Source organism: Cavia porcellus, unplaced genomic scaffold (assembly GCF_034190915.1).
Source record: "Cavia porcellus strain 051 isolate PalLab524CR breed Dunkin Hartley unplaced genomic scaffold, mCavPor4.1 scaffold_4, whole genome shotgun sequence".
Lineage (NCBI taxonomy): Eukaryota > Metazoa > Chordata > Mammalia > Rodentia > Caviidae > Cavia > Cavia porcellus.
Window position 1 is genome coordinate 46,196,825 of NW_026947487.1, and position 24,788 is coordinate 46,221,612.

The 24,788-nt window shown below is 41.9% G+C and overlaps 1 protein-coding gene across 2 annotated transcripts in view; it reads right to left on the reverse strand.

The window, feature by feature from the left end:
* Positions 1-15,778: 15,778 nt before the first annotated feature.
* Positions 15,779-24,788, reverse strand: part of Nalcn (sodium leak channel, non-selective) — a 302,929-nt gene continuing 293,919 nt past the window's right edge. For both annotated transcript variants that reach the window (XM_063246998.1, XM_003477592.5), the window contains exons 41-44: positions 23,964-24,114; positions 22,462-22,611; positions 19,864-19,981; positions 15,779-17,524 (exon numbers count right to left, since the gene is read on the reverse strand). In XM_063246998.1, coding sequence (XP_063103068.1) covers positions 17,331-17,524; positions 19,864-19,981; positions 22,462-22,611; positions 23,964-24,114 — 613 coding nt within the window. In that variant the 3' untranslated portion in view covers positions 15,779-17,330. The remainder of the gene's footprint in view (positions 17,525-19,863; positions 19,982-22,461; positions 22,612-23,963; positions 24,115-24,788) is intronic.

Consider the following 24,788-nt stretch of genomic DNA (forward strand, 5'->3'; position numbering starts at 1 on the left):
CAAAAGTCTAAGTCCTTCATAGTTACCAAAAGTGGTAATGCTCTTTCCCTTTGTCCACAAGGTGCTCTCTCCTTGAGCAGTCCCTACTGACAGTTGTCAGAATCAAAAGGATGCCACTTTTGTCAAACCCTCATTAAACAGATCCAGGGGGATATGAAGAAAGAGTCCTTGAACACAATCTTCCCAGTGCAAGGAACCATCACAAAAGAGTCATCAAGCCACCTCTTAACCCTGGGGTCACAAAGATGCTAGCCAGAGCACATCAACGCTTGCCTGACACACAGTGTCCACAAATGAACTGGTGTCAGCTTCTGCCATAGCCCCCGCAGCCAATGCTCTCTTTGTCTCAGGATAACACATGCAATCCTCTTCATTTTGGCATAACAATTCCTGCTTTCCTTTGCCTTTCTGGATTTATCTGTGGACCTCCCCTTTTCAAGATTTGACATGTGCTTGTATCTCAGATTGCAATCATCTGTCACTCACTGGAATAATTCTTTCTCTCTCTCCTTTATTTCTTAAAGCCTTTCTCTGAATTTCCTTTTAGGGTGATACCTCTTCTCTTGAGTGTAGTGTCCTACTTTTCACATTCCTTTTCTGTTACCACTGAGTTCAGTTGGAGGCCGCTCCTGTATATTCTGAGAACACACTGTGCTTATCCAATTACAACTCTTTTCATGCCCCCTTGTGGTTTGCTTCCTACTCTGTGTGTGCAAGGAACTGGAGGGCAGAAACCATGTCTCATTCATGGCTGGATTTTCAGTGTTCAGTGCATGTCACTGGGGGGAGCGTGTAAATATTTATGGGGTGAATGCATTAAATAACAGATGAGCCAGTCTGAGCTTTCAGATAATCCTGAAAAAATAGATTAGCATATTTGCATGTTCTTTAGTGTGCATCAGAGAGTGATTTATTTGTGGGAGAGGGCAATTCTATCAGAACTGTCCTTTGGGATGGTAGCATCATAGTGAGTATCAAGATTGGATAAAAGATTGGATAAGAGACAACCAGTTAGTAAGGAATTGCACGGTGCAGGTGAGATGTAATGAACTGAGGTTGAATTAGGGAAATGGGAAAAAATCATTAAGAAGTGAGCACCGATATTATGAGGAAGAGGGAAGATCAACGGTGAGGTGGAGGTTTCTAGTGCCTGCTGAAATTAGTCAGTAATGATGTCTCTTGCCCATCAGAGAATGGCAGCAAAGGATGCTGGCAGCCAGAGCTGCTCAGCTGCCTGGGTTACACAGGCTGAGGCTTACCTGGTTTGTGTGTGTGGCTATACAGGTTATGAATATACCGAAATAGTTCTGTGGTAAAGGACTTCAACCACAAGCCCCGCGTAATGTAACTGTCAACCCATCTCCTCTGGATTCCTTGATTGCTTACTATTTAGTAATAGATGGATAACAGTGTCACCATCTCTGCAATTGTAGCTCATTCTGGTTGCACAGGGCCTATGCTGCACTTGTTTTAAAATATTTTGGGAATCACTTCTGGTTCCCCAGGGATGAGAGCATCATGGAGAGTCATCCTTCAACCATGGTTGGAGTAACCATCGGAGCAAAAAAGGACAGAAATTATGCCTTCATAGGCTGTTAGGAAATATTGGTTTTCTAAGGCTTCTTTAACAAAGTACCACAGAATGGGCAACTTAAGCAGCAGAGATTTATTTTCCCATACTTCTGGAGGCTAGAAATCTGACACCAAGGGATCAGCAACTTTGGTTTCCATAGAGTCTCTTTGGTTGTCAATGGCCATCTGGACATCTCCCTGTGCCCCCACACGGACTTTCCTCTGTGTGTCTACATCCCATTCTTCTCTTATATGGCCACAAGTTACGTTGGGCAGAGAGAACCCTAATAACCTCACTTAATCATAATCACTATTTTAAAAACTCTATTTCCAAATAAATCACAGTCTGAGGTTTTGGGAAGTTAGGGCTTCAACATGTGAATTTTGGTGGTGGTGGCAAAGTGGAGTTACCATTCAGCTTGTAAAATGAAGCAAAAGATGATGCAAATTCAAACGAGGTTGACAGAAACAGGTTCATGTATCAAGAAAAGTGAGAAATTATATGGTAGACATGGCAGAAGTGGCCAGGGGAAATGTAAGATCTGGAGTGCCACCTATCTAAATGGTTTTCCTGATTGTAGAGGGTCAAAAACTATTTGGAAAAAGAACAACAGAGGTATCAGGCTAGCTCTGTGTGTCTGTGAAGGGAAAGGTATCTTCAGGACTTGTCTGTGATTTCCAAGATATCAGAGGTTGGGGTTTGAGCGCAGAAGCGGAGATCAGAAGTTACCCATATACTTAGAAGTTGCTGAATCTCACCATCACCCCCAGTAGGATGGAGATGCCTCCTAGGGAAGCTGATCACTTCCCATCAGCTGCCGCAAACATTATGCTAATTAGAGTCCCCACTGTCTGTCAATTAGTATCACCCTGAAATAACAAGCAGGGGCTTCCTGGGAGTGAGGCATAGTCCCTTCACTCAGAGATGCTGCCTGAAGGGTCCAAAATCAGAACCATTAATTAATTCACTCCTAGTGTTGGGTAAGGAGAGTGCAAGCCCTCCCATTTCCCTTCCTAGATGCTGACTGGGGTAAGGTCGTGTGGGTTTTCTTCTTAGTTTAGCAATGTCATATTTGACAAGCATCTAGATCACTGTCACCTACCCTTGTTTTCTTGAGCAGAAGAGAGAGAGAGAAAAAAACAAGAGATCAAAGCATCCATGTATCAGCCCTGCAGAAACATGGCAGAGGTCACAATATGTTATATTTAGATCGTAATTTGCGTATGAAAGTTAATTGGGAAATTAGGTTGCCTGGCTGGATAGTCAGCAGGCCTTCTGTTTTTGTCTGGTTGTGTAGTCTCATAAATGTTCAGGGCTTCTATACCTTTAGGCACTAATAATTAAATTTTGAAAAGTTGGAAGATTCTGCATATCTAACTGCCTATTTAATGAGATAAGTCAAAAGGGGAAAAAAGAAGGGAGTCTCTTGTTGCAATTGGTTGTTGCATTCTTCACATCGCCTTCCTTCTCCATTCTTTTGAAAAGAGTTTTCAGATTCTATAAGGATGCATGGCAATAAGTGGTGTTTAAGATAAAGAGTCATAATGAGGCCCGGCTGCATCCACAGAAGCCCCAGGAGGTCAGCAGCCCCTCTGCTCCATTGTTGCTGGGAGACAGGGTCTTCCTTTCAGGGCCACTTCGGAGACAAGAGTTCCACATGGTGTTCCTGATGTGGGACCAATGGTGCGAAGTTCTAAGTAAGAAACTGTAGTGTTAGATTTTCTGGGCACTCTGTTCAGAGGACAGTGTTAGGTCTGGACTTGCAGTTCTAATACGTCCCCAAAGGAAACTAATGCTGCTGGACCAGGGACACACTTGGAAAACCAGAAGCCAGGGGACATCTTTTACCACCCGGCTTACACTAGAGACTCATTGTAAGATCTTTGAAAAAGACACTGAGACCTCTGCTCAGCCTCAGACCAACTAAATTAGAAGGCAAACCCAGGCTTCTGGGGGTCAGTTCTCCGTGGGAATCTCATGTGGAGTCAGGATGAAGACCTACCCACTGGTGGAGGTGAGATCCAATTCCTGCACTCCAACCATGAATTATAGGCCACCGCAGGAGGGTTAATAGGGGCTCATTAGAAACACTTTGACCTGGTGAATCAGTATCTTTATTATAACCAAGATCCCAGCTGATTCAAGTATACATTAAAGTTTGGGAAATTAGACTCAAAAGGAAGGAACAGGATTCACATTTGTAAGTTCCTCTTTTCCCTCACTATGCCAGGTATCAAGCAGGCTGCTTAACTCAGTGTATCTTAATCCTGGCTGTATAAATTTTCTATTGCAGCCCTAACATTAACAAAAACCTACTAGCTTAAAATAACACTTGCTTTCTCATGGTTCTGTAGGTTGGAAGTCTGCAGATGTCTCTGTTCAGGATATCACAGGCATAAATCAGGGCGTTGGCCAGGCCAGGCTCATAACTGCGGCCCATGTAAGAGAATCTGCTTCTAGGTTCATCCAAGTTTTCATAGAATCTAGTTCTTTGTGGTTCTAGAAGTGGGGTTCTGCTTTCTTGTGGGCTTATAGGCTGTGGATCAGAAGTTGCTCTCAGCTTCCAGCTTTGTCACCCTGTCCCCTTCATCTTCAAAGACAGCAATCATGTGTAAAATCCTTCTTATGCCTCCAGGGTCTCTGACTTCTCCATCTACCAGATATCAAAAACCTCTTACTTTTAAAATACATTATTAAACTCATTTCCAGAATCTCCATTATTACTAATTCAAAGTCAACTGATTAACAGCCTTAACAACATCCATAAACTTCCTTTTGCCATAGGTATAGTATTTTCTCATACTGTCACTCCTGGGGATTAGAGCTGAAGATTTTAGGGGCCATTTAAGAATTGCCTGCCTCACTGCCCAAGAAACATTCCATTAATGTGTTAAAAAACGTTTTAAGGAAGATAGTTGTTGAAACTTTAAATATAAAACAAATTTATTAATGGAAATACAGTTTAATGAATTACAATTACAATTGTGCATGCAGCTCTTAGAGCCAGATTCTAAATCTTACTTGCTTTGGCCCCAAATCTCATATAAACACACTTTACCAACATGCCTCTCATGGTAACATGTATGTATTACAAAGAAGTATATACAATCAAAGAATTTTCACATTTATTGTATTGTTCAGCCTTGTTAAAATAAATGCTTATGAAGCCCTATTTACTCTTTTGTGATGGACAATGAGGCTGGGGATTGAGAATGTTTAATTGCTTATTTAAGATCCTTTAGGCTGAAAACAGCAAATCAAGGGCTGAAGGACAGGTCCCTTGATTTCAGCTCCCTTTGCAGTTCTTCAGTTCCAATTTCTTATTTAGATCATTTTTGTTAGCTAATTAGGGAAAAATTTACTAGGATAGAACAAGGGACTAATGGAGTAATTACGGGGCGGAGAGGATGTGAGTCTTTAACACTATAGTGGGCCTTGTGCAGAAATATAGACACACTTGTTATTCTAACTGATAGATAAATTCTGTCCAAATGCACAGAAACATTCAGATTTGAAAATGTATTCTTCTTAAAGCAGATAGTCATTGCATTTTAAACTTAATCCAGAAATCAATTTACAGAGCAGACTTTTTTTGATCTCTTTCCAAGTCAATCATGTAATTATTTTTGAGAAATGACAAGAAATATATGTGGATCCATCTCACTTTATGATTAAATGGTCTTAAATTACTTTTCATTGCTGAGACAAAATAGTCAGAGGTTTCAGTCTGTAGTCAGCCACTTCCCAAACAGGGTGGCATGGCAGAGGGAGCATCAGAGGAGAAACAGTCAATGGTGCGGCAAGGCAGGCAGAAGGCAGTGAGTGGCAGCAGCAGCAGCAGCAGCAGCAGCAGCAGCAGCAGCAGCAAACTTGGCTTCTTTCTTTCCCTTTGTTTTCTATCCAGGTTGTAATCTGATTGGTGTCTTCCATACCCAGAGTGGGACTTCCATTATCCACATCCTTAATCCCACTACCACACTCTTAATCACAGTCACACAACCTAATCCAGCAACCTAAGAAACTTCCCACCTATGAGTTTATGAGGCTTGAGGGGACATCTAAGTATAAGTCACAACACAGATTAGACCACTCCCAGAGATAAGTCTTAAGAAGGAATTCTGGAAACATCTCCTGTCAGGGACTACCTTTTGGTCCATTCCCTTTCCGTTTCTAATGTTAAAAAAAAACCAAAACAACAACAAAAAAAATCAAACGGACAAAAGGAACAGAATAAAACAGAACAAAAAACAAAAATGTTTGATCTCATTAAGAATGTAGCTGTAATTAAGATGTTGAAATTTTCTTGAGGTTAGGGTTTTCACGATCTGTTAGGAGGCTGTCATAATGGAGATTTTCTCACCTGGGTCCCTTAATAACTTGGTTCTATTCCTCTCTTCTTGGGGTGAAGGTCACAGGTAATGAGAAATTATCCCTATACTACCAGTTTGGAAATTACTGTATGTTTTAAAATATCTTGGCCACTTGTTCCAAGTACAGAATAGCTAGAAATTCAACAATACCTTGAGCTTGTTTTCTTGTCATCATTTATAGATGCAAGGAGTTCCAACAATCTCAGATACTGTCTGATTTAGACAAACTATATTTAAAAATTAAGTGTTCATTAAGTCTTTTTTATTGTCTTCAGATCTCAAAAGATCAATGAATGTCAGAGAAAGGTTAACCCACAGAGTTCCTGGTTGGCAAATAAACACATCAAAGGGAAGTCAGAAGTAAAATCCATTGTTCCCTGGGCCGAATTGTGACTTTGCTGACTTCAGTTGATTTGAAGAGATGAGGAGTAATATGGGGCTGTTTCGCTGCATTCGTGTGGCCAGGTGTTTATCACGTTAGTTTTTAAGAATTGGGTTATTTTAACAGGAATTTCTGGTTGTTGCAGTCAGCGATCAACCTTTATTTCTAATCCATCTTTCCTAGGATGATATTTTTAGCTAGTTTGACAGGAAACACTATCTGCCTTTGTTTCTGTAGGCTGCTATGGTCTCTCATAGCAGCAAAATGAAATAAATACAAGGAAGATTTGGAAAGGTGAGTAATTTTGTAGTCTTTATCTTGATTTGAGAGTCTGGGATTGTTTTTCATGATGCATTTGAATAAAAATCAGTTATAATAACAATATGGATATGGATAGAGAGATAGGAGCTACCCTTTGTCCCTCAAAATAGGAACTTTCCAGAAAATAATCAGCCTTAAAAACTAGAGATTCAAAATGCCATCACTGTTCTCTTGCTTAGTGGCTCCTCTGTAAGACAGATGAGGTCAGGACAGGTTGACTGGGGCTAGTGTTTTGGATTTTTGGCTTTCAAGGCTGATTATTTTCTGTCTAGGTCTTCTTTTCAGGGAATCATGGTAGATTGGTCCATAGTCTATAAGACAAATAGTGATGCTGATTGTATTACTTGAAAATCATTGTACCCATTACTAGTAATGAATATGCAAAGATAGAGACATGGTCCCCACTACCAGTGATGTAATAATAATGGATTCATAGCCATTATCATTTAGGAAAGGCTATGCACATCTCAGTCATTTAATTAAATGTAAAATGGATATTCCTTCTGTAATATTTCTGTTGAAATTGCTTCTGAGGTTTATAGATTGGTGCTTAAGATCCTGTGGAAGCATTCGTTCATGAAGTTAAGTGCAAAGGAGCTGCCATATTCATAGAGCAGAGAAGCTTAATAAAGAGACATAGCTTTCTTTCCAAATCTGAATATCCCAGTTTTGAAATATTCATATCAGATCTGTTCTTGTAAGTCAGAGAAAAGTAAAGAAATGAAAAGCTGATCTGGCTATCAGCTGTGGCCCACTGAGCGAGGGCCCCGTCAATATGAGAGTGTCTGATTCTTCTAGTTAAGCCTTTACCTTTCCAACAAGAGATTTCAGTTTCACTCTTCATTGAGTCAATGGCATGAAAGAAAGAAAGAAAGAAAGAAGAAGAAGAAGAAGAAGAAGAAGAAGAAGAAGAACAACAACAACAACAACAACAAATCCTTTCAAATTGTATTACATACCACTTATTTCTCTTGCTTATAGATTTTTCTTTTCTCTCCCATCCAGGAACATTGATTTTCTTCCTTGGGTTGCAGCAAAAGCTTTGCTCCCCGGGCATCTTTATTTGGTTTGCTGACCAAAGCAATGTTCACCCAGCTGATGTCACACCTGCTGCTAGGTACACCTTGCCTTGGCTCCATCCTCTGATCGACAGAGGTCTGAATTTCCAACATGGAGCCATGGAAATCTTTGAAGGAAAAGTGAATTCAGAGCTCTGTCCTTCTAGCTCACAAAGCCTTTCCTGACAGGGAAAGACTCTGTGTTAGACGCGGCCTTCTCTGCTGTTCTGCACTTAGGCATAAACAGCTAAGTAGCTGCTCAGACTGGCAATAACATACATGCCCAGGTCAATTAGCCCAATTTTGTGGCCTGGAAAATGGGATCAGAGGGAAGTGAGCTTGGTCTTGAAGTTTATGAAGGAATCACCAGGATCCCTTCCATGGCTTCATACACAGCTAACTCAAGGTTTCCAGGTTTGAAGCATGGAGATTTTATAAGACAGAGGCACCTAGTGTGATCTCTGCACATGAGAGCCAAATAGCCTTGGTCCAAGATAATAAAAATAACTCTTGGTATTAATTGGGTGCTTTACAGACTATGAAATGCCTGCACACTGGTCCTCACTGTCTCCTTTTACAGAAAGAGAATCCCTGAGAGGTGGGGGCTCTCGGGCGAAGTTGAACAATGTTACCTTTCCCTGCATTGCCATTTCTGGAAAGGAGCCATGGTAAGGATCACTTTGGCCTTCAGTATTCCCGGAAACAGCAGAAGAACTTATGAGTCTTAGGATCCTCCACATTCCCATGCTTTGCCTCTTGAATGATGAGCCACGCTGTTTTTATCCACTGACAAATCTGAAGAAAATTCCTGTGAGCTTGACTTGTTTGAGATGTGAAACTGTTGCCAGAGTACTGCAGTAGTCTTTTAGAATAAAGCACCTTTTACCTAATCAGGGATTTGTGTTTTGTCTGAGGCAGAAAGCACAAGCCAAGGATCAAAGTGGCCTCCTGTCACCTGGCTGTGGCCTCTCACATGGCCCAGTGGCAACACCTGCCAGGGGTGGGTGGTTGAACTGTGGCCTCCATGTTGGCCTGCTTCTAATTCCTTGCTTGGTTCCCCACTTACTCTCTGTGTTCTCAGGACCTTGCACCCATATAGGAGGGACCTTAATAAGCTCTTTGACCAGAACTAAAGAATAATCCCTGGCTGCCTTGGGCAAATGTGTTAAGTTTAAGTCTCTGTGCTTATGCCAGTATCTTACCTAAACTAGTCTTGTAGTTATGACTTGCAAGGGAATAAATTTAATACAGGACACATAATTTATATGATTACTTAATAATATTCACCCAAAAAGTTAAATGCGGAAAAATGCAATAGATCTTTTGATGCATTAGATACCCAAAGAATCCAGTTGAGGGCCTGGACCCCATGGCAATGCCTTGAACTAGTCCTGATGGAGCTCTAGAGCCCAGGACAATGTCTCATGCAAGTCTGTACCAAGGATCTGCACTGGGAAGACTCAAAAATCAGTGGTGGGAGCCTAAAAGTCTGTGCCAGTGTTGGTAAAAAATTTGTGCCAGTAGGTTGAGGGTTCTGCACTGGAGCCAGGTCCAAGGTAAGGACCAGAGCTGCCTTGAAGAGAGCCACAGCCATTCTCAGCAATAGCAAAGACCAGAGCTCCTCTAGCAGTGAGAATAGCAGAGTTCGTATCAGGAAACCAGACCAACAAGCTTCTTCAGCAAGAGCACACCACCTTCCCCTCCAGTTCCCTTTGTATGCTGTTGGCAAGATTCATCAGGTGGCCCTTCTACATCTAAAATCACACCGACTCTGTTCAGGTGGGTGTTCCAAGTTGACCATTAGTTAATCCACTAAGCTAGAGAACAAGTCTGTCATCCTCAAAGAAATTAGTTAAAAAGAGAAATGCAACAGGAAATCAGGATGGAAAAATGAGAAATCTTCTCAAGGGCTATTATTTTTATTTTTTTCCATGAATGCTAGGGACATTAGATATTCTCATTCAGATGTGAAGTTTTTTTCCTCAAAATCTGAATATTTCAAGTCTTTACAGTTTGAAGAGCAGCACTGAGAGCCACATGGGGGTAAACTGTCATCTGGGGAAGCTGGTGGGGGAGGCAACAGAGACTGACTGATGTCCTCACTCAAAGGCGCTGGGTCCAGTGGATAGTTGAATTATTGGTGTGGGTTGGAGAAGGAAGCTTTAGGATTATCTACAATCAGGGGAACCAGCTCTTTGGGACTCATACTCAGGACTCTGTAACTGCATCGTTTGTTGGCCTGCTAAATATATTTTTCTTTTGTTCAGCACCTACTACACTTAGCAGGTTTCTGGTTTTGTTTTATTTCTAAGTCACTTTATTTTAATGGTAATCTATGAGCTTTGCAGCCGATATGTCTGTAGCTTGTTGATCCATGTGGGTGGCTCCAGGTCACCCCATACGACACTCTGCTCTGCAGAAATCTCCTCAATAGACCACCTGCAATATAAACTGCTTTTGTGGCTGGTTTCCTTAAAATCCAATATATTCTGAAGGATGTGATCAATAAGCAGATGGCTTAAGCCCATGCACATGCCAAGAAATGAGGCATCTAATTAACAGTTAGACAGGGTGTGAGGCAATTGCAGGAGGGGAGTGTAGAACCCTGCCTGGGCTGGGAAACCCCTGGATAGGAGAAGCAGGGCTGGTGGTGTGACATATTGTCGAGGGGTGGCTGTTGGATGTGAGAACACAGCCAGGACCTTCAGGCTATGCTCATTAGGGCTTTGCAAAATTCCCAATTATCTTCTGACCTATCCCTGAGCAGGGCTCCTTTTCATTGCTGTGAGAAAAGAATCAATGAATCAAAAAGAACACCCATTTAGACATCCTGCATTGGTTTGGCTCTGATGCGAAGCTGGTAGACAGAAATGAGGTGCTCCCTGCAGCCAGTAATGGCTACAGGAAGGATGGAGGTACCCGGACTGGCTGCTGTCTTAGAGGCAAAATGAACCTTTCCAGTTGGCAGGATGGCATCTTGAACACCAGTCAGGAAGAGAGTGTGTGTGAGAAGAGACCCACACACTCCAGCAGGAGTCTCTGAAGGATGTTTCCAGCTAGTGTGCAATCATTGGGTCTCTTTCCTGCACACATGTCTCTTGACTCACACAGGAGAAGACCTTCCTGTTCATTGCACTGGGTAGAGCCATCCTGAGTGTTTCTTGGTGTCCAAAAAGATAACTGGGCTCAGTGTGACTGCTTTTTCTGCAGTACGTGGAAGGTGTTATCAACTGTTGCTGGCTGATGCTCCCTTGTAGATGGCTGTGTTGTGCTACATTGGGCTCTGTAGGATGCTTTTCATGTGGTCTTCAGGCTGAGAAGACAGTGCTTTGAGATTAAAAAAGTAACAAGATAGCTAGCTATCATTCTACTCCTACGCCAATCAGGCTCAGTGGTCAGGACTGTACAGTAGCTTGTGGGAGGTAACTTATCCCTTCTTTTCATTTGGATTACTACCTCCACAATAAACAAAGTCAGTACAACTTCTTTCTCAGCAAGCTTTCCCTTACTTCTTGCAGGAAAGAAATGCAAGAAGCCAAATGAATAAAATCAGCACTGGGTAGAGGTGGGGGGAGTTGTTTGTATTTCATAGGCTGATTGAATGACCACATCTAAGTTTGACTAACAACCACCTACAGGGAATAAAATGATAGCCAGCGTGATGGCTAATTTTAGGTGTTAACCTTGCTGGGTTGTGGTGCCCACTTGGTGGTCTAGATGTTGCTGGGAAAGTATTTTTTTTAAAGATATGTTTAACGCTTATCAGGCTCTGGGTGGAGAAGATTAATGCCTGAAATATGTATATTCCTCATCAAGTTGAGGAATTGTGGTTCCTTGAAGAAGGAATTCTCTCCAAAGACAGAGCGTAAAACATAGTCTTGTGAGAATTTCCAGCCTGCTGGCTTATTGGAAAGACTTTGGGCATGGCATTATTTTTCACAGATGGCATGAGCCAATTTCTTAAAATAAATCACACACACAAATACACACACAAGCACACATGCACACCCACATACATCTATTGGTTCTGTTTTTCTAGGTAACCTTGATGAATACACACTTCCTATTCCAGATTAACTGTGCCCTGGGCCTCTGGGCCCATTGGCCAACACTCTAGCTAATTACCTGAAAGCTTGAAATAGAGTGCTTTCTAGGAAAACAGAAGAGAGACTTTTTTCCCTCCCAGTCTCTCTGTTCCCTTATCCTCTATTCTACTCTCTTTATGCTTTTATCCTATGCAGCTCCAATGTGAAAATAAAGAGTGCTGAAGGTATATAGATACTTCAGATAAAAACTGCTATTCTTTTATAATTTATGCATCCTTTGTGATATTGGCCAAAGGTGGTTTTTCTGGAAAGTTTGTTGCTGTTTTGTTCCTATTCTTGGCAATCTTTGGCTAAGTTTCTATTTTATTATTTCAGATGTTTTTGACATGGCTCAGACTAGAAGAGTATGATCTTTTATTATGTATTTATTTTCAGGGAACCTCTGGGTCTTATCATATTTCTCACCCATGGGTGGCTTTGGCCTCAGTGAAATGTTGACAGCTCCATGGCCAGTTGGGCATTGGGAACACAGTTGGCAACGATGCAGCTAAGCAAATGTTCCAGTTGGTGTTGTCTTGGGGTCATCATCCACATTGTTTAGGAAATAGAGGGACAAATACCAATTTGAGAATGGAACACAATGAAGCTATCTAATTCCTCTTGTAGGTTAGCTGATTTTGTAACCAAGCCTCTAAAATTGATGTTGATATTAAACTACTTCCTAGGGAGGGAGAATGAGAAATAATTTCAAATCTATCTCTTAATAAACCATTCATGGTGTAATTTGAAGAACAAGATTTGTCAGCCCTTTATTGTCTAAATGGCATTTGGATATTTAGCAGGCATACTGCAGAGAGATTTCAAATTGAATGGGTGACCTACAGCCCTGAAGCAAAGTAATAAAATACCGTTGCTGGTTTAGATGACACTAAGCTCTTTTTGGCCAAGAGACAATTCAGAATTTAAATCACAGAAAGCAGATGAACATGGAAGCATAATCTAAGGATGACATTGGAATTGTTTGCTATTTTGATTTGGTCATTAGCTTTTAGGATCAGAGAACAGGATGTATTTAACTGTTTAAAAATATTTGTAGTAAAATATACATTCAATAAAACTTATCATGTGAACTATTTTAAAGTGCAAACATAGTGGTACAAAGTGTATTCACATTTCTGTGCAACCATTTCTGTGCTTGCTTATCTTGCAGAAGCAGAGCTCTGAACCCCTTAGGCAAAACTGCTCTTTCTTTCCCACTTAACAACTACTTTTCTACTTTGAGGCTTTATGAGCTTGCTTCTGCTGATACCTTATTTAACTGAAAGGATATAGAATTCCTATTTTTTGTGATTAGCTTAGTTTACCTCTAATTTTACTTACAGAATTCATGTTTTTTTGTGATTAGCTTATTTTGCTTCATGTCTTGGTCACTTTCCTTATCACTGAGACAACATTTGACATCCGCAAGTTTAAGGAGGAGAGGCTTGTCTTGGCTCACAGTTTGTAGAGGTTTCAGCCCATCATCATCTGGAGCCAGAAAGCACAGCAGAGAGATCTACTCAAAGCATGACTGCTAGGAAACAGAGAGGATAAATGGAGGAGCTGGGGAGGGAAATAAGTCCTTCTATGACACATCCCATGACCCACCTTTGCTGCAGTACCTACTTCCTAACAGTGAGTCGGTGCTAATGCCCCCATAGTCCAATCCCTGCCTATGAGTGCATGATGCTCTTGGGGGACATCTAGATATAAACCATAACACTTAACATAATGTCCTTGAGGTTGATTTGTGGCATAGAATGTGTTTAAATTTGCTTTTTTTTAAAAGACTGCATAGCATTCCATTGTGTATATGTACCACATTGTGTCTGTCCATTCATTCACCCATGGAAATCTAGGTTAATTTCTACTATTTTGGCTTTTGTGACTAATTCTGTCACAAGCAGGAGTATGTGAACAAATATCTCTATGACCTGGCTTTAAATTATTCTGTGTCTATAGATGCAAGTAGGTAATATAGTAATTCTATTTTTAATTTTTTTTTTTGAGAAACCACAATGCCACTTTCTAAGGTGGCTATGCTATTTTAGATTTCCACCAACAGTGTAAAAGAACACAGATTCTACTTCCTCTCTATGCTGATCAAGCATTTCTTGTTTCTGTGTTTTTTTCTTTTCCTTTTGTAAAGGCCAGTTTATTTGGATAGCTGCCATCTTCATGAGTTTGAGGTCAAGAGCAATTTTTAAATGGAGACACTCTTCTCTATTAAAAAATACTAATGTGAGTGTTACACACCATGATAGCATGGACCCACACTCTAAAGCTCCTGATTTGTGCTCTATACTAACATTTACCAGACTGAGTTCCTGGGAACATGAGGGTGTTTTGGGGCAGGCGTGAATTTGGGGTGTTAGTCTTCTAGGGCTGCTATAACAAACTATCATAAATTGGGTGATTTGAAGTAACAGAAATCTATTTTTGTGTAGTTGTGCTGGCCAGTGTTGACAGAGCCTTGCTCCTTCTGAAGTCAACAGGGTGGATCCTTCCATGCTCCTCAGAGTTGCTGGCAGCCAGGGCACTTCTTGGTTTGTGGGTCTCCCACTCCGGTATCTGCTCCTGTCTCCACGAACCATCTTCCCTGAAAATCTTTCTTCTCAGGGTATTAATCTCTGTGTGTATCCCTCTCTTCTTTTTACTGTTACTGAAATGATGATCCATCTCACTGTACTAAGACATCATCATAACTGATTCCCTCTGCAAATGCCCTATTTCTAAATAAAGTTATAGTCACTGTGCCAGGAGTTAGAATTTCATCATACCTTTTGGGGGATATAGTTCAATTTGTGACAATAGGTCAGCAGGGCCCATATTGATGGGATTCAGTCCTGCTTCCACCTGGGCTGTGCAATCTTTTCTCCAGTGAAGTTCTGGGATCCCTTGAAAGAGTGTCTCTGAGAAAGTGTGCCACTTCTAAATAACAGATTGAAAATCACGGATCTGCTGTGTGCCTCTTGCAATAAATGAACAGGTAAACAGCATTTGGCTCGCCTAGAAACCTCTTTTGTGTAAGGCTTTACAATGGCATCTTTTCTTCTATACACCCTTATCTTATTCAGCATGGCAGCATGGGCACCAATAGCTGGTCAGTGCTGTGGGCCTGGGTCTGGAACCACCAGTAAGAACATACTGAATGGCGCTGGCTATTCTGTCCCCTTCCCTTTCCCTCTGGGTCCCTCCATTGCCACATGGATAGTGCCTGTGTGTGGTCTGTAATTTCCCAGAGGCTCTGGATCAACTGTGCTATTCCTGAGGCTTTTTGGTGCCCCTGAATTCAATGTCTCTTTTGATTAAAGGCAATGGGTGACATGGTGACAGGATTTAGTAACTGGGCTCCATAAGGACCAGGGAGCACTGGGGCCTTAATTTTCCCGTCTGTCTTTCTGAGAGTTCCTAAGTATGCTCACTGTCAGGAAGTAGCCTCTAAAAGGGGGTGGTGCCTTCTTCCCATGCTGGCTGTCTGCCCCACTTGCTTCAGAAAATTCTAGAGATGCTTTCTTCATGAAGTGTTTGCTTTACTTGACTATGTTGGGGACTGCTTCTCTAACTGCATGTCAGCTCTGTCCCTCTTCCTTTGCAGAATGAACAGTGACATCGTCTTGATCTTCAATGACAGATGTTTTGGGAAGGGCTTGGCAGTTTTGTGGGAATGAAGCTGCATCATTCAGGTGTAATGGGCTGAGCAAGGAGACTTTGCTTTTGTGCAGCACTAGTACAAAGCCCTACACATGGAAGTGCCTTCTCTCTTTGTTGGACCTTTGGAAGGCACAGGAGTATCACCCAGTTTTAGCCACATGAAAGTGAGAAGAGCACTCTGGATCAGGGATCTGAGCTGAAATGAATACCAGAGACAGAGTTTTTGTTCAACAATTATGGACTGAATATTCTCTCCAGGGTTTGCAAAGTGCTAAAGACCTAGCACCATCCCCAGAACTTGCCAAGAAAAGGTTTAAAAATCATCATCAGCTCTGTTTATTTTACAAATCCAATATTTATTTTTGTTTTTAATGTACAAAAAGTAAACTCCAAAGTAATCATAAAACCAAGTAAAATCATTTCAAATGCACAGACCTGAATTGCACATAATCTTGTAGTCACACTTAGCCATAAAAATAATCAACTGTCACCACAATGTTACATTTGTGATACAGAAGAATGTGGTATTTGGCTATTGAAAGACTGTTAAATAGAGAAAAAGATCATAAAACAACTTGGGAGTCAAAGAATTCTCAGATAATCAGTCTGATTAAAAAATAAACAGTTAAGTCTCTAGTTAGTAACGAAACAGTTACTAACTAGAGAATAGAAGACTAATAGAAACTCATTTCTATTTCATTGAGATATCTAGCCAAGAGTCCAAAATGATGTATTTTACAATCATTTTGCAATTGCTATTTTCTCTGAGGATATGGACCATTGATATGCTAGAAAACATAATTGCCATATGTCAAATCTTCAGAGTAAGATTTTATAGGGCACCATGGTTTCCACAGGTGATTTTGATAGCTGAGGGCTCATTTTGAATCTAAGCATAGTGTGTTGGGAGAAATCCATATGTCTCTGGTGATATAAAAATGTTCAGACCTTGGGAATCCAGGTAAGTAATGAAGTCAGTAATAACACCATACATGTAAGAGTTTTTAAAATAATGACTTATGTTGTTTTACTGTTTTTTGATAGATTTGGTTATTAAAAGTCTTTTAAAGAAACAGCCTTATTGTACTTCCATGTCCTCAAGTTGTCTATCTACAAGTTTGTTTTGTATCAGTTATTATCCTGGATCCATTTCTTTGCTTGGGATCTGCACATATAATTTTCTTGGAAGCAGACAGCAGTTACATCAGAATAACTAAAGACAGAAAACCATTTGTTCTCATCTCTAAATACCTTGTATATATTTTAAACAATAACACAAGGAAAAGGACATACTCTCAAAATGCACAATCTGTAGTTTGTGAAATCACTCTCATTTTAGCATGAACTCAGTGCTGACCTTTTCAGATCAATCATAAATAATAAATTCTCTCAAGAGAAATATTTCTAGAGGCAATAGAAAATCAGTGAACTAAAGCTATAAGTTCTGTGGTGATGCATAAGAGGGCATATAAATGTACACTTTACACAGAACATACGAAACTGTTGAATGATCTATGTCTGTGGTTGGTATAGTTTCTATTATCAATACTGCCACTATATAATTTTTTCTCTTTTCTTTATCTTTCCTTTTTGTTTTCCTGTATTAGAGATTGAACTCAGGGCCTTGCACATGCCAAGCAAGTGATCACCACTGAGCTATACCTCCAGCCCCAAATTTGCTTGAATGCATGATAATATTATATCAGACACATAGGTTGGGCAGACCAATTTTGATCCCTTGCTATGATAGAACAAACATCAATTTAAAAAAAAATCTTGTGCCAGGAATTCAATCATACATCAATCAAAGATTGCTTACTGGACAGTTAAGGGAGAATATTAGAAAACAGTTTTCACCACTACACTTTTTTCTGCATTGATTTCCACCTAAATATCCAGAAGGTCATCTCCACTTTCGTCACTCTCCACAGTCAGCTGCCTCGTCCACCACTTCTTGACCTCAGAGCCACAGGAAGCCGTGTCTGTCATGGGATTCATCTTACACACAACAGACTTCATTGTTGACCTCCCTCCAAACCGTAAGTTAACCGAAGACACTGAATGGCTTATTGGTTTGGGAGCTGTGGAATTAAGAAGAATCCCGTGAGCAAGCTGGTATTCCTTCACCTCTTGCAATCATTTCTGGAAACAACAGAATTCCATCAATGACTTTTTAGCTTCCTAAAGTCCGATACTTAGATGTTAAGTAAGAAAACTTTCCAGGTTTTGATTGTTTATAATATGTTTAAAAATTATGGTCAGAGACAACCAATAATAATACTTGGAAAAATATGCTCCTTGCCCCTCTTATCAGGTTAATTATGAAAATTACTAAAAGTTCCAAATTGGATAAATACAAGTATCATTAGTTGATGTTAATTACATATGCATATAAAGAAAAGAGTGAAGAAACAGGAGTGATAGTGAAGTTAATGGGAAGGGTAGAGGGGGTAGTAGTGAGTGCAAAAACAGATGTGACTCAAGGTTCCCACAGTCATGACCTTGGGTCCCACCTCTGTAACCTGTAGGTACATAGCCATGGCAAGTTCCCATCACTGAACCCAAATTTTCTCTACTGTAAAACGAAGAGAATGAAAATGTCCTAATTGTAATTATTGTAAAGATTAAAATACATTAAATGACACAGTGTGACACTGGTACATTATTGGTGTCTCCTTACCATGCTCTTTTACTTTCTCTTTGCCTCCTAAAACTCAACATGTCCCCAGCAGATAGTTATTGCTATTTTGGATTCTAGGCTTATCTAGGTGTGGACTACTGGAGGCAGTTTTGACAACATACTTTTTTTAAAAAATGCTTTTAAATGCACTAATGATGGAACAATCTTTCCCAGACCGTTTTTCTCATCTGTGTTTGTGGCATTTGGACCTCCAGTATGGTCCAGGACTATGGTAATATCCTGCAGCTTGTAACCTGTCTCTGGATACTGGCCTAGACAATTAGCTCTCCCAAAAGCATGGATTCTAAAAGTCGCATTTTGCCTCAAAAACTTTACTGGCTCCTGATTGCCTACAGGATGAGGTTGAAACTTCCTGGCCTGTCATAAAAGACTTTTCATGTTTGGCTCAACCATCTACTCAGTCTTATTTTCCATCAGTCCTGGCTTTACATGAACAAGGCAACACCTAGGTCATCTGTGATCCCTGAATAGTAAACTCTCAGATATGAAAAGAACAGTTTCCTTGGCAGTGACATTAATTAAGATCCACTAAACATCTCTAGCTGCAAACTGTAAGTTGTACCCTCATTGCTTGCTGGAACATGTGGCGTAGAAGAGTTTGCATCCATCACCTCATTTGGATAGGCCTAAAGTTGGGGTGCAGTTAAAAAGCATGTAAGCCATGTTTCCTCCCAGACTTGGTCCTCTGAAGAGAGCACCATGTGCAGGGGATTCTAGGGAGTACACAGCTTGCTCTTCCTCCTTCCATGGCTCTAACACAATTATCTACCTTCTTAAAACCCTATATTTATTTAGAACAAAATTCTCTTGCTTGCTCAGTAAAGTAGGAAAAATAACAGAATTATGAGGACTGACTGAGGAAACAAGCAATGCACTTAGCCTAGTGATTAGTAATGTTTGTTGTTATTATTGCTGTTGTTATTTAGCTAATTAGAGTGCATGAAGATGGTGAACTGCTCAGCTACCTATCACAACATACACAAATGGGTACTGAGACAAAGCAGAGGCCTGTGATACTTTCTCATGATGTCGGCTCATTCCTTCTCAGAACTAATAAAAATTTGCCCCTCATTGCCTTGTCTTAAATACACAGAGATACCCTTGGAAATCTCCTCCTTTCCTTCTGGATCTTGGTTCTGTCAGCTCACTTTGCTCCTAGATGCTGCCTTCTCAGCTGGGGCTGACGGAAAGTATAGTTACATTTAGAGAAGTTATTTGGAGAATAGTTCTGCTAAGGGGATGCATTTATGACTGGCTCACTGTCTGTAAACAATCAGAGACCTTGCTATAGTTCAGATCTGAAATGTCCCCCAAGGCCCTTGTGTTAAAAGCTTGACCCCCCCCCCCACTTGGTGCTACTGAGAGATATTGCAACCTATAAGATGTGGATGTAGTAAGACGTTGTTGGAGGTGTGCCCTGGAAGGAGATTAGGACACATGTATCTTTGCTTCCTAGTTGTGGCAGGTGAGCAGCTTCTTACACCACAGTATTCCATCTCACCACAGACCCAAAGCAATGGGACAAGCAACCATGGACTGAAACCTCCAAACCCATGAGCCAAAATGTACTTTCCCTCTTTTGAAATTGATTTCTCAAGTTTTGGTTATAGCATCAGAAAGGTAATTCTGACCTTGTATTTTTAAGTCCAAGACCCAAAGAAGAGACAGTAAAGATCTTTTAAAGACCTTAGCTAAGGGAGAAATGACTGATGTACCAACCTGAGGGCAGACGCCATTGCCCAAACTTCCTCTGGGGCTTCCCAGCATCACCCGCATCCTGCCGACTTCCCCCTCTGTCCGAGAGAGTGGGGCTCAAGAGCTGCTGCTGGCTGCTCGTCTGTGTGGGAGAAGAAGTAGGTGGTTATGTCTCTCTCATCTTTTAAAAAATATTTTAATTGCTACATAATGCTTGTAGGTGTTTATGAGGTTTGGAACAATAACTCAATACATGTACACAATGTGTAATGATGAATGTGGGGAGTCAGAATTTCCATCTCCTCAAACATTTATCATTTCTATGTATTGGGAACCTTTGGATTCTTCTAGTTACTTTGAAATAATCAGAGGTTGTTGTTGAAGATGGTTACCCCACCATGGTATAAGATATCAGGCTCTGTAACATAGATGGAGCTGGAGGACATCATATTATGTGAAAAAAGACAGACAGATACCACATGGTCTCATTCTTTTGTGGAATCTAAAAAAATTATCTCATAAGAGAAGCTATGGCTGTTTCTTAACACTGTCCTCCTGCTCACTGCTTCCACTGGTCTGAACTCTCCTCTTCATGAATGAAAAAAAAGAAGCAAGGTGGGAAACCAAATGGGAAGAGTAACAGGGACACACAGTGTTCACAGGAGGGAAAGGGAATGTGAACCTGGGTAAAGAGAGTCAAGGAAAGCCGTCCAGGCATGAATGCAAGGGGCACAAGGAGATAGCTCCTCAGGAAGCACTTCCTGTGTAGGCCCACCCTGATCACTCCATCCCCAAGGACACTGTTGACACTTTATACCTTGGCTGGCAAGGCAGGCAGGGATGGTGGCACTGCAGAGAGGAAGAGGGCAGCGAGGGCTGGCTGGATCTAGAGTAGTAGGCTTTCGCCAGACAAAGTCAGAACCTGGAGCTTCAGAAAAGCAGCTCCACGGGCAGAGCTCTGTAATGGCCCCTGGAGGACACAGCTGACAGCCTAACGCTGAACACCTCCTGATGCTTCACTCGCTCTCTGCGCTCTGCTTCACTCAGCAGCTTTGTTTTTCCTCATCAAAGCCTTGGCTTTCACGTTGTGTCAGAATTCCCTCTTGACTTGCCAGATACCTCTCTCTAGATTTTTAAAAAGTGTAAGCCAGAGAGCTCTGCAATCATCACCATTACCGTCTCACTGTGTGTGTCGGGACCCCACCCTGACTCTGACGTGAGGCACTGCCAGCTGCCCTCAGGGGAGACCCAGAGAAGGGCTACTGTCCATGCCTGCTCATCCTTTTGCTGACTCCCTTTATGGCAGATCCAGATGATTCCTACAGGCTGGGAGGCAATGACATGAAATTGCCCCCAAACTGGGCTAGTACATGGGCCTTCTGCTGGGCTGTGGAGCCGCAGGCTTTGGAGTTGGTCCCTAGCCCCTGATTATGCTGCTACACTTGCAGTCTGAGCCACCAAGGGTTCTGCACAGAAGGCTGGATGAGCTCCACATGGTGAAGTTAAGTTCATAACTGCAGCCTCCTAAAGGACAGGGCCTCCCTGGCAGCTGCTGTCCCCACTCAGGGCTCTCCAGAGTGTAGATGACTCTGTGCTTTTTTTTTTTTTTTTTTTTAGTAGTTATGTAGACTGAATTTGGGAATGAAGATATTCTGTGTTTCAGTAACTAAAAGCTCCTCACTCCTTCATCCTAAATTCCATATGCTCCCCTGATGCTCATCTAAGAAAGGAAGAATCCTCAATGAGTCTGTCGCTGAGAAAAGTTGAAAACCAAGTGCAAACATTTTCAGTAACATAAAGTTAGCAAGATTCAATGAGTTGCTGAGGGGAAGCTTCATGTAACCTGTCCTCTCCAAAGGCATGTAGCATTTGTAGACTCAAACTCAGCCCTTGGATGTGATGCTAAGTCTGTAGGCAAAGAGAACCAAAGACCCCCCCCCACCACCACCACATAAGCAACAAAACAAAGCAAAAATAAAACCCCAAACAAACAAGAAAATAAAACAAAAGGCAACAAGCAGGTGACAGAAAACAAACGCAGCATTCAGGGTACTAATGTGTTTTGGTGTTCACATGTCATGGCTTGGATTTTGAATGTACCCCAAAGACTTGACAAAGGAAGTAGCAGAAGTGAGTCTTTGAGGAAATTAGGTCATTGGGAGATGCCCTTGAAAAATATATTGGGATCCTAGCTCTTCTGGTCTCTCTCTTTTTTCCTGGTTACTCCAAGCTCAGCAGCTTCCTTAGACACCCGCTGCTGCTGCCTCTCTATGGGCCTAAAATACAGGCCCACCACTCATGCACTGAAATCTTGCACAAAACTGTGAGCCAAAATAAACCTATCTTCCTTTGAAGTCGATTATTTCACATGTTTTGTCTCAGTATTATAAAGCTCACTACCATACAAATCAGAATCTTTTGAACCAAGTACCACTGAATCCTGAATGGCAAAGACACAAATATATATTGGTTCCATCTGACCACTTTGGTTGGTTTCAGTGAAAAAACTCTTGGAGACATAGTGCCACCTTGGTTGAAATGTTTCTATGTCCAGCCCTCCAAATGTTCTAAATCAAGGAAGGAACTTCATAGAACAGGATGAAGGACACTTCACACCCCTACCTCGGGCTGTGTATTGTGGTCCTGGCTGTTTGCATTTGTGTCCTCGCTAGGCTGCGTGGTCTCGATGCTAGGAGGATTCAGGAAGCGGCTCAGCTCCTGTTGCTGGCTCTCTCGTAGGCTGTGAATGATGCTGCATGACTGCTGCTGTTTCTGTGGGAAGATGCTGCCCCCTCAGGAAGGGAAAAGTGAGCCCATCAACCTCTTCCCCACCCCCATCCATGTCACATTCTCTTCTGTGCCCTCCAAACACCTGTGGGGTTAGATACATCTTAGGAGCTTCCACAGGAAGCTCTGGAACAAGTTCCAGTGATGACTCAGACTGACCCAAAAGAGGGCTTAGAGATTTAGGAATGGCCTTCTCATTGCTTTCCATTTGCCTAACAATTGTATTAGCTGTGCTCATTGTTATCGCCTCATGTCTTATTTAAAATTACTAACTTGGGTGTTCTATTTTTTTTTTTGTTACTTTTATTTTATTCTTTGCTACTAAACCCATGCTTGGCCTCCCTCTCCTGTTCTCCCTTTCTTGCAGTGAGCAGGAGACAGTGAGCTTCGGGAGGTGGAGGAAACCTCATTGCTTGTTGGTTCTGGATTGTGTGGGCCAGCCCAGTTGGCCAATGCAGTGGTCCAGTTTGCCTTGGCACAGCCTGAGGCCAGGAATCCTGTGCTGTCCTTGAGCCTATGGCAGACAGATTGGTCCCTGGAGCTAGAAGAGTCTTCAGGGAGCCAGCTGTGACAAGGCCACAGTGGGCAGTTGATCTCATTACAGGAGATTGGGTGTTTCTTTTCTTTGTGGACCCTCCCTCTTCCAACAGAAATGCATATTTCTGTACTATGATGTTGTCTTTCTGAAGAAAAGAACAAACAAATCTTATGCAAACATTATGATACATTAAATAGTGAGTAGTTTTATCTTTTCTATGTGTGAAGCATAAGCAAAACAGCCAGGGAAGTAATTATCTAAAAGAGACACTCACTGTAAGCACCTATGTGCTCACATAATATATGTTTGTTAATTTATGAGTTAGATGCTCTTACAAACTTCTAGTTCAGGAAACAGCAGACAGATCATTAAAATCTCATGAGAGATAGTCTTTAGAGACCAAGCAGCATTATCAATGGTTTCTTGGAATTTTTAGTGGCAATTGAAAAGTAGTTTTGTAAATTAGTCTCAGCAGATATTTTTGGAATTTAGTAGAATTTAATAAATGGCTATCATACATATTTCAATATCATGAAGTTGCTGCTTAAACCTTCATGTAAGATAAGGAAGATGTAATTCACCACAGCCACCTTAAGGGCACTGCTGAAGGGAACAAGACTGAGTCTGGACCTGAATGATGTCTGCAGCAGCTTCTGGCCCCTCTGAGTGGGTGCAGTGGCCACAGTGTGAAGGAGACCAGCTAGCGACAGGTGGCTCTGGGCCATGCTCAGGGGGCTCTCTCCTTTCACCCCTCCTCCTCTGAGGGTGGGACCCAGCCACATGCTCGCTGTTCACTCACGGCCCGGATGCGTTTGAGGCACTTCTTGAGCCACATGCGGATGGTCTGCTTGGCCACCTCCTCTTCAATGGTGTACTCCAGCTGCTCCCGAGCCAGGAGCTCCTCCAGCTGCAGGCTTTTCCGAATGTCCACCGAGCGGTAGGAGAGCATGCTGTGGAGGAAGCACAGGAGACATAGACACTTGGGAGTGTCAGAGTCCAGACAGGAAGTCACTCAGCCCAACCAGCGCAGTGATTTGATGTCACCCCTGACTAGCTGGATGACATAGTCTGGTTATACTTCTGTGTCTCTCTCCCTAGTCGGTACAATGAAGACAGTCTTGGTACCTACCTGACTGATGAACGAGTTAGTGTTCCTGCGACACTTAGAGCAGTAAGTCCTATCCAAGTGCTTGTCCAACAAAAGATCCAGGTGACGCAATGTTCTACCTTTCTAGCAGCCTATGTGCAGACTCTGGACCTTTCTCTGCAGAGGGAAGAGTGCTCCCTCATACTGTCTTCTTGGCTGTGTGTCCTGCATGCCCCCTACTCCCTTCCCTCTCAATTTATCTCATTTATCTCTCTGTGTCTTCTTCATTACTTTCAGAGGCTACAAAGCCAGGACTGAACATTGATTCCCATTTCACCCCTCGCTGAATTGGCCCAGAAAGTGGTGAGTGTATCTAACACAGCCACTAAGACTCATCAGGCCCAAGAGCAGTAAGGCAACTCACAGCATGTCGGGTCCCCAACCAAAGGAAAACACAGCCCCTTCTGGCAGGACTATGCAGCCCATGTAATAGCAGAGCCTCAAATTCCAATTGGAATCCCCATGCTCTGAGTTTAG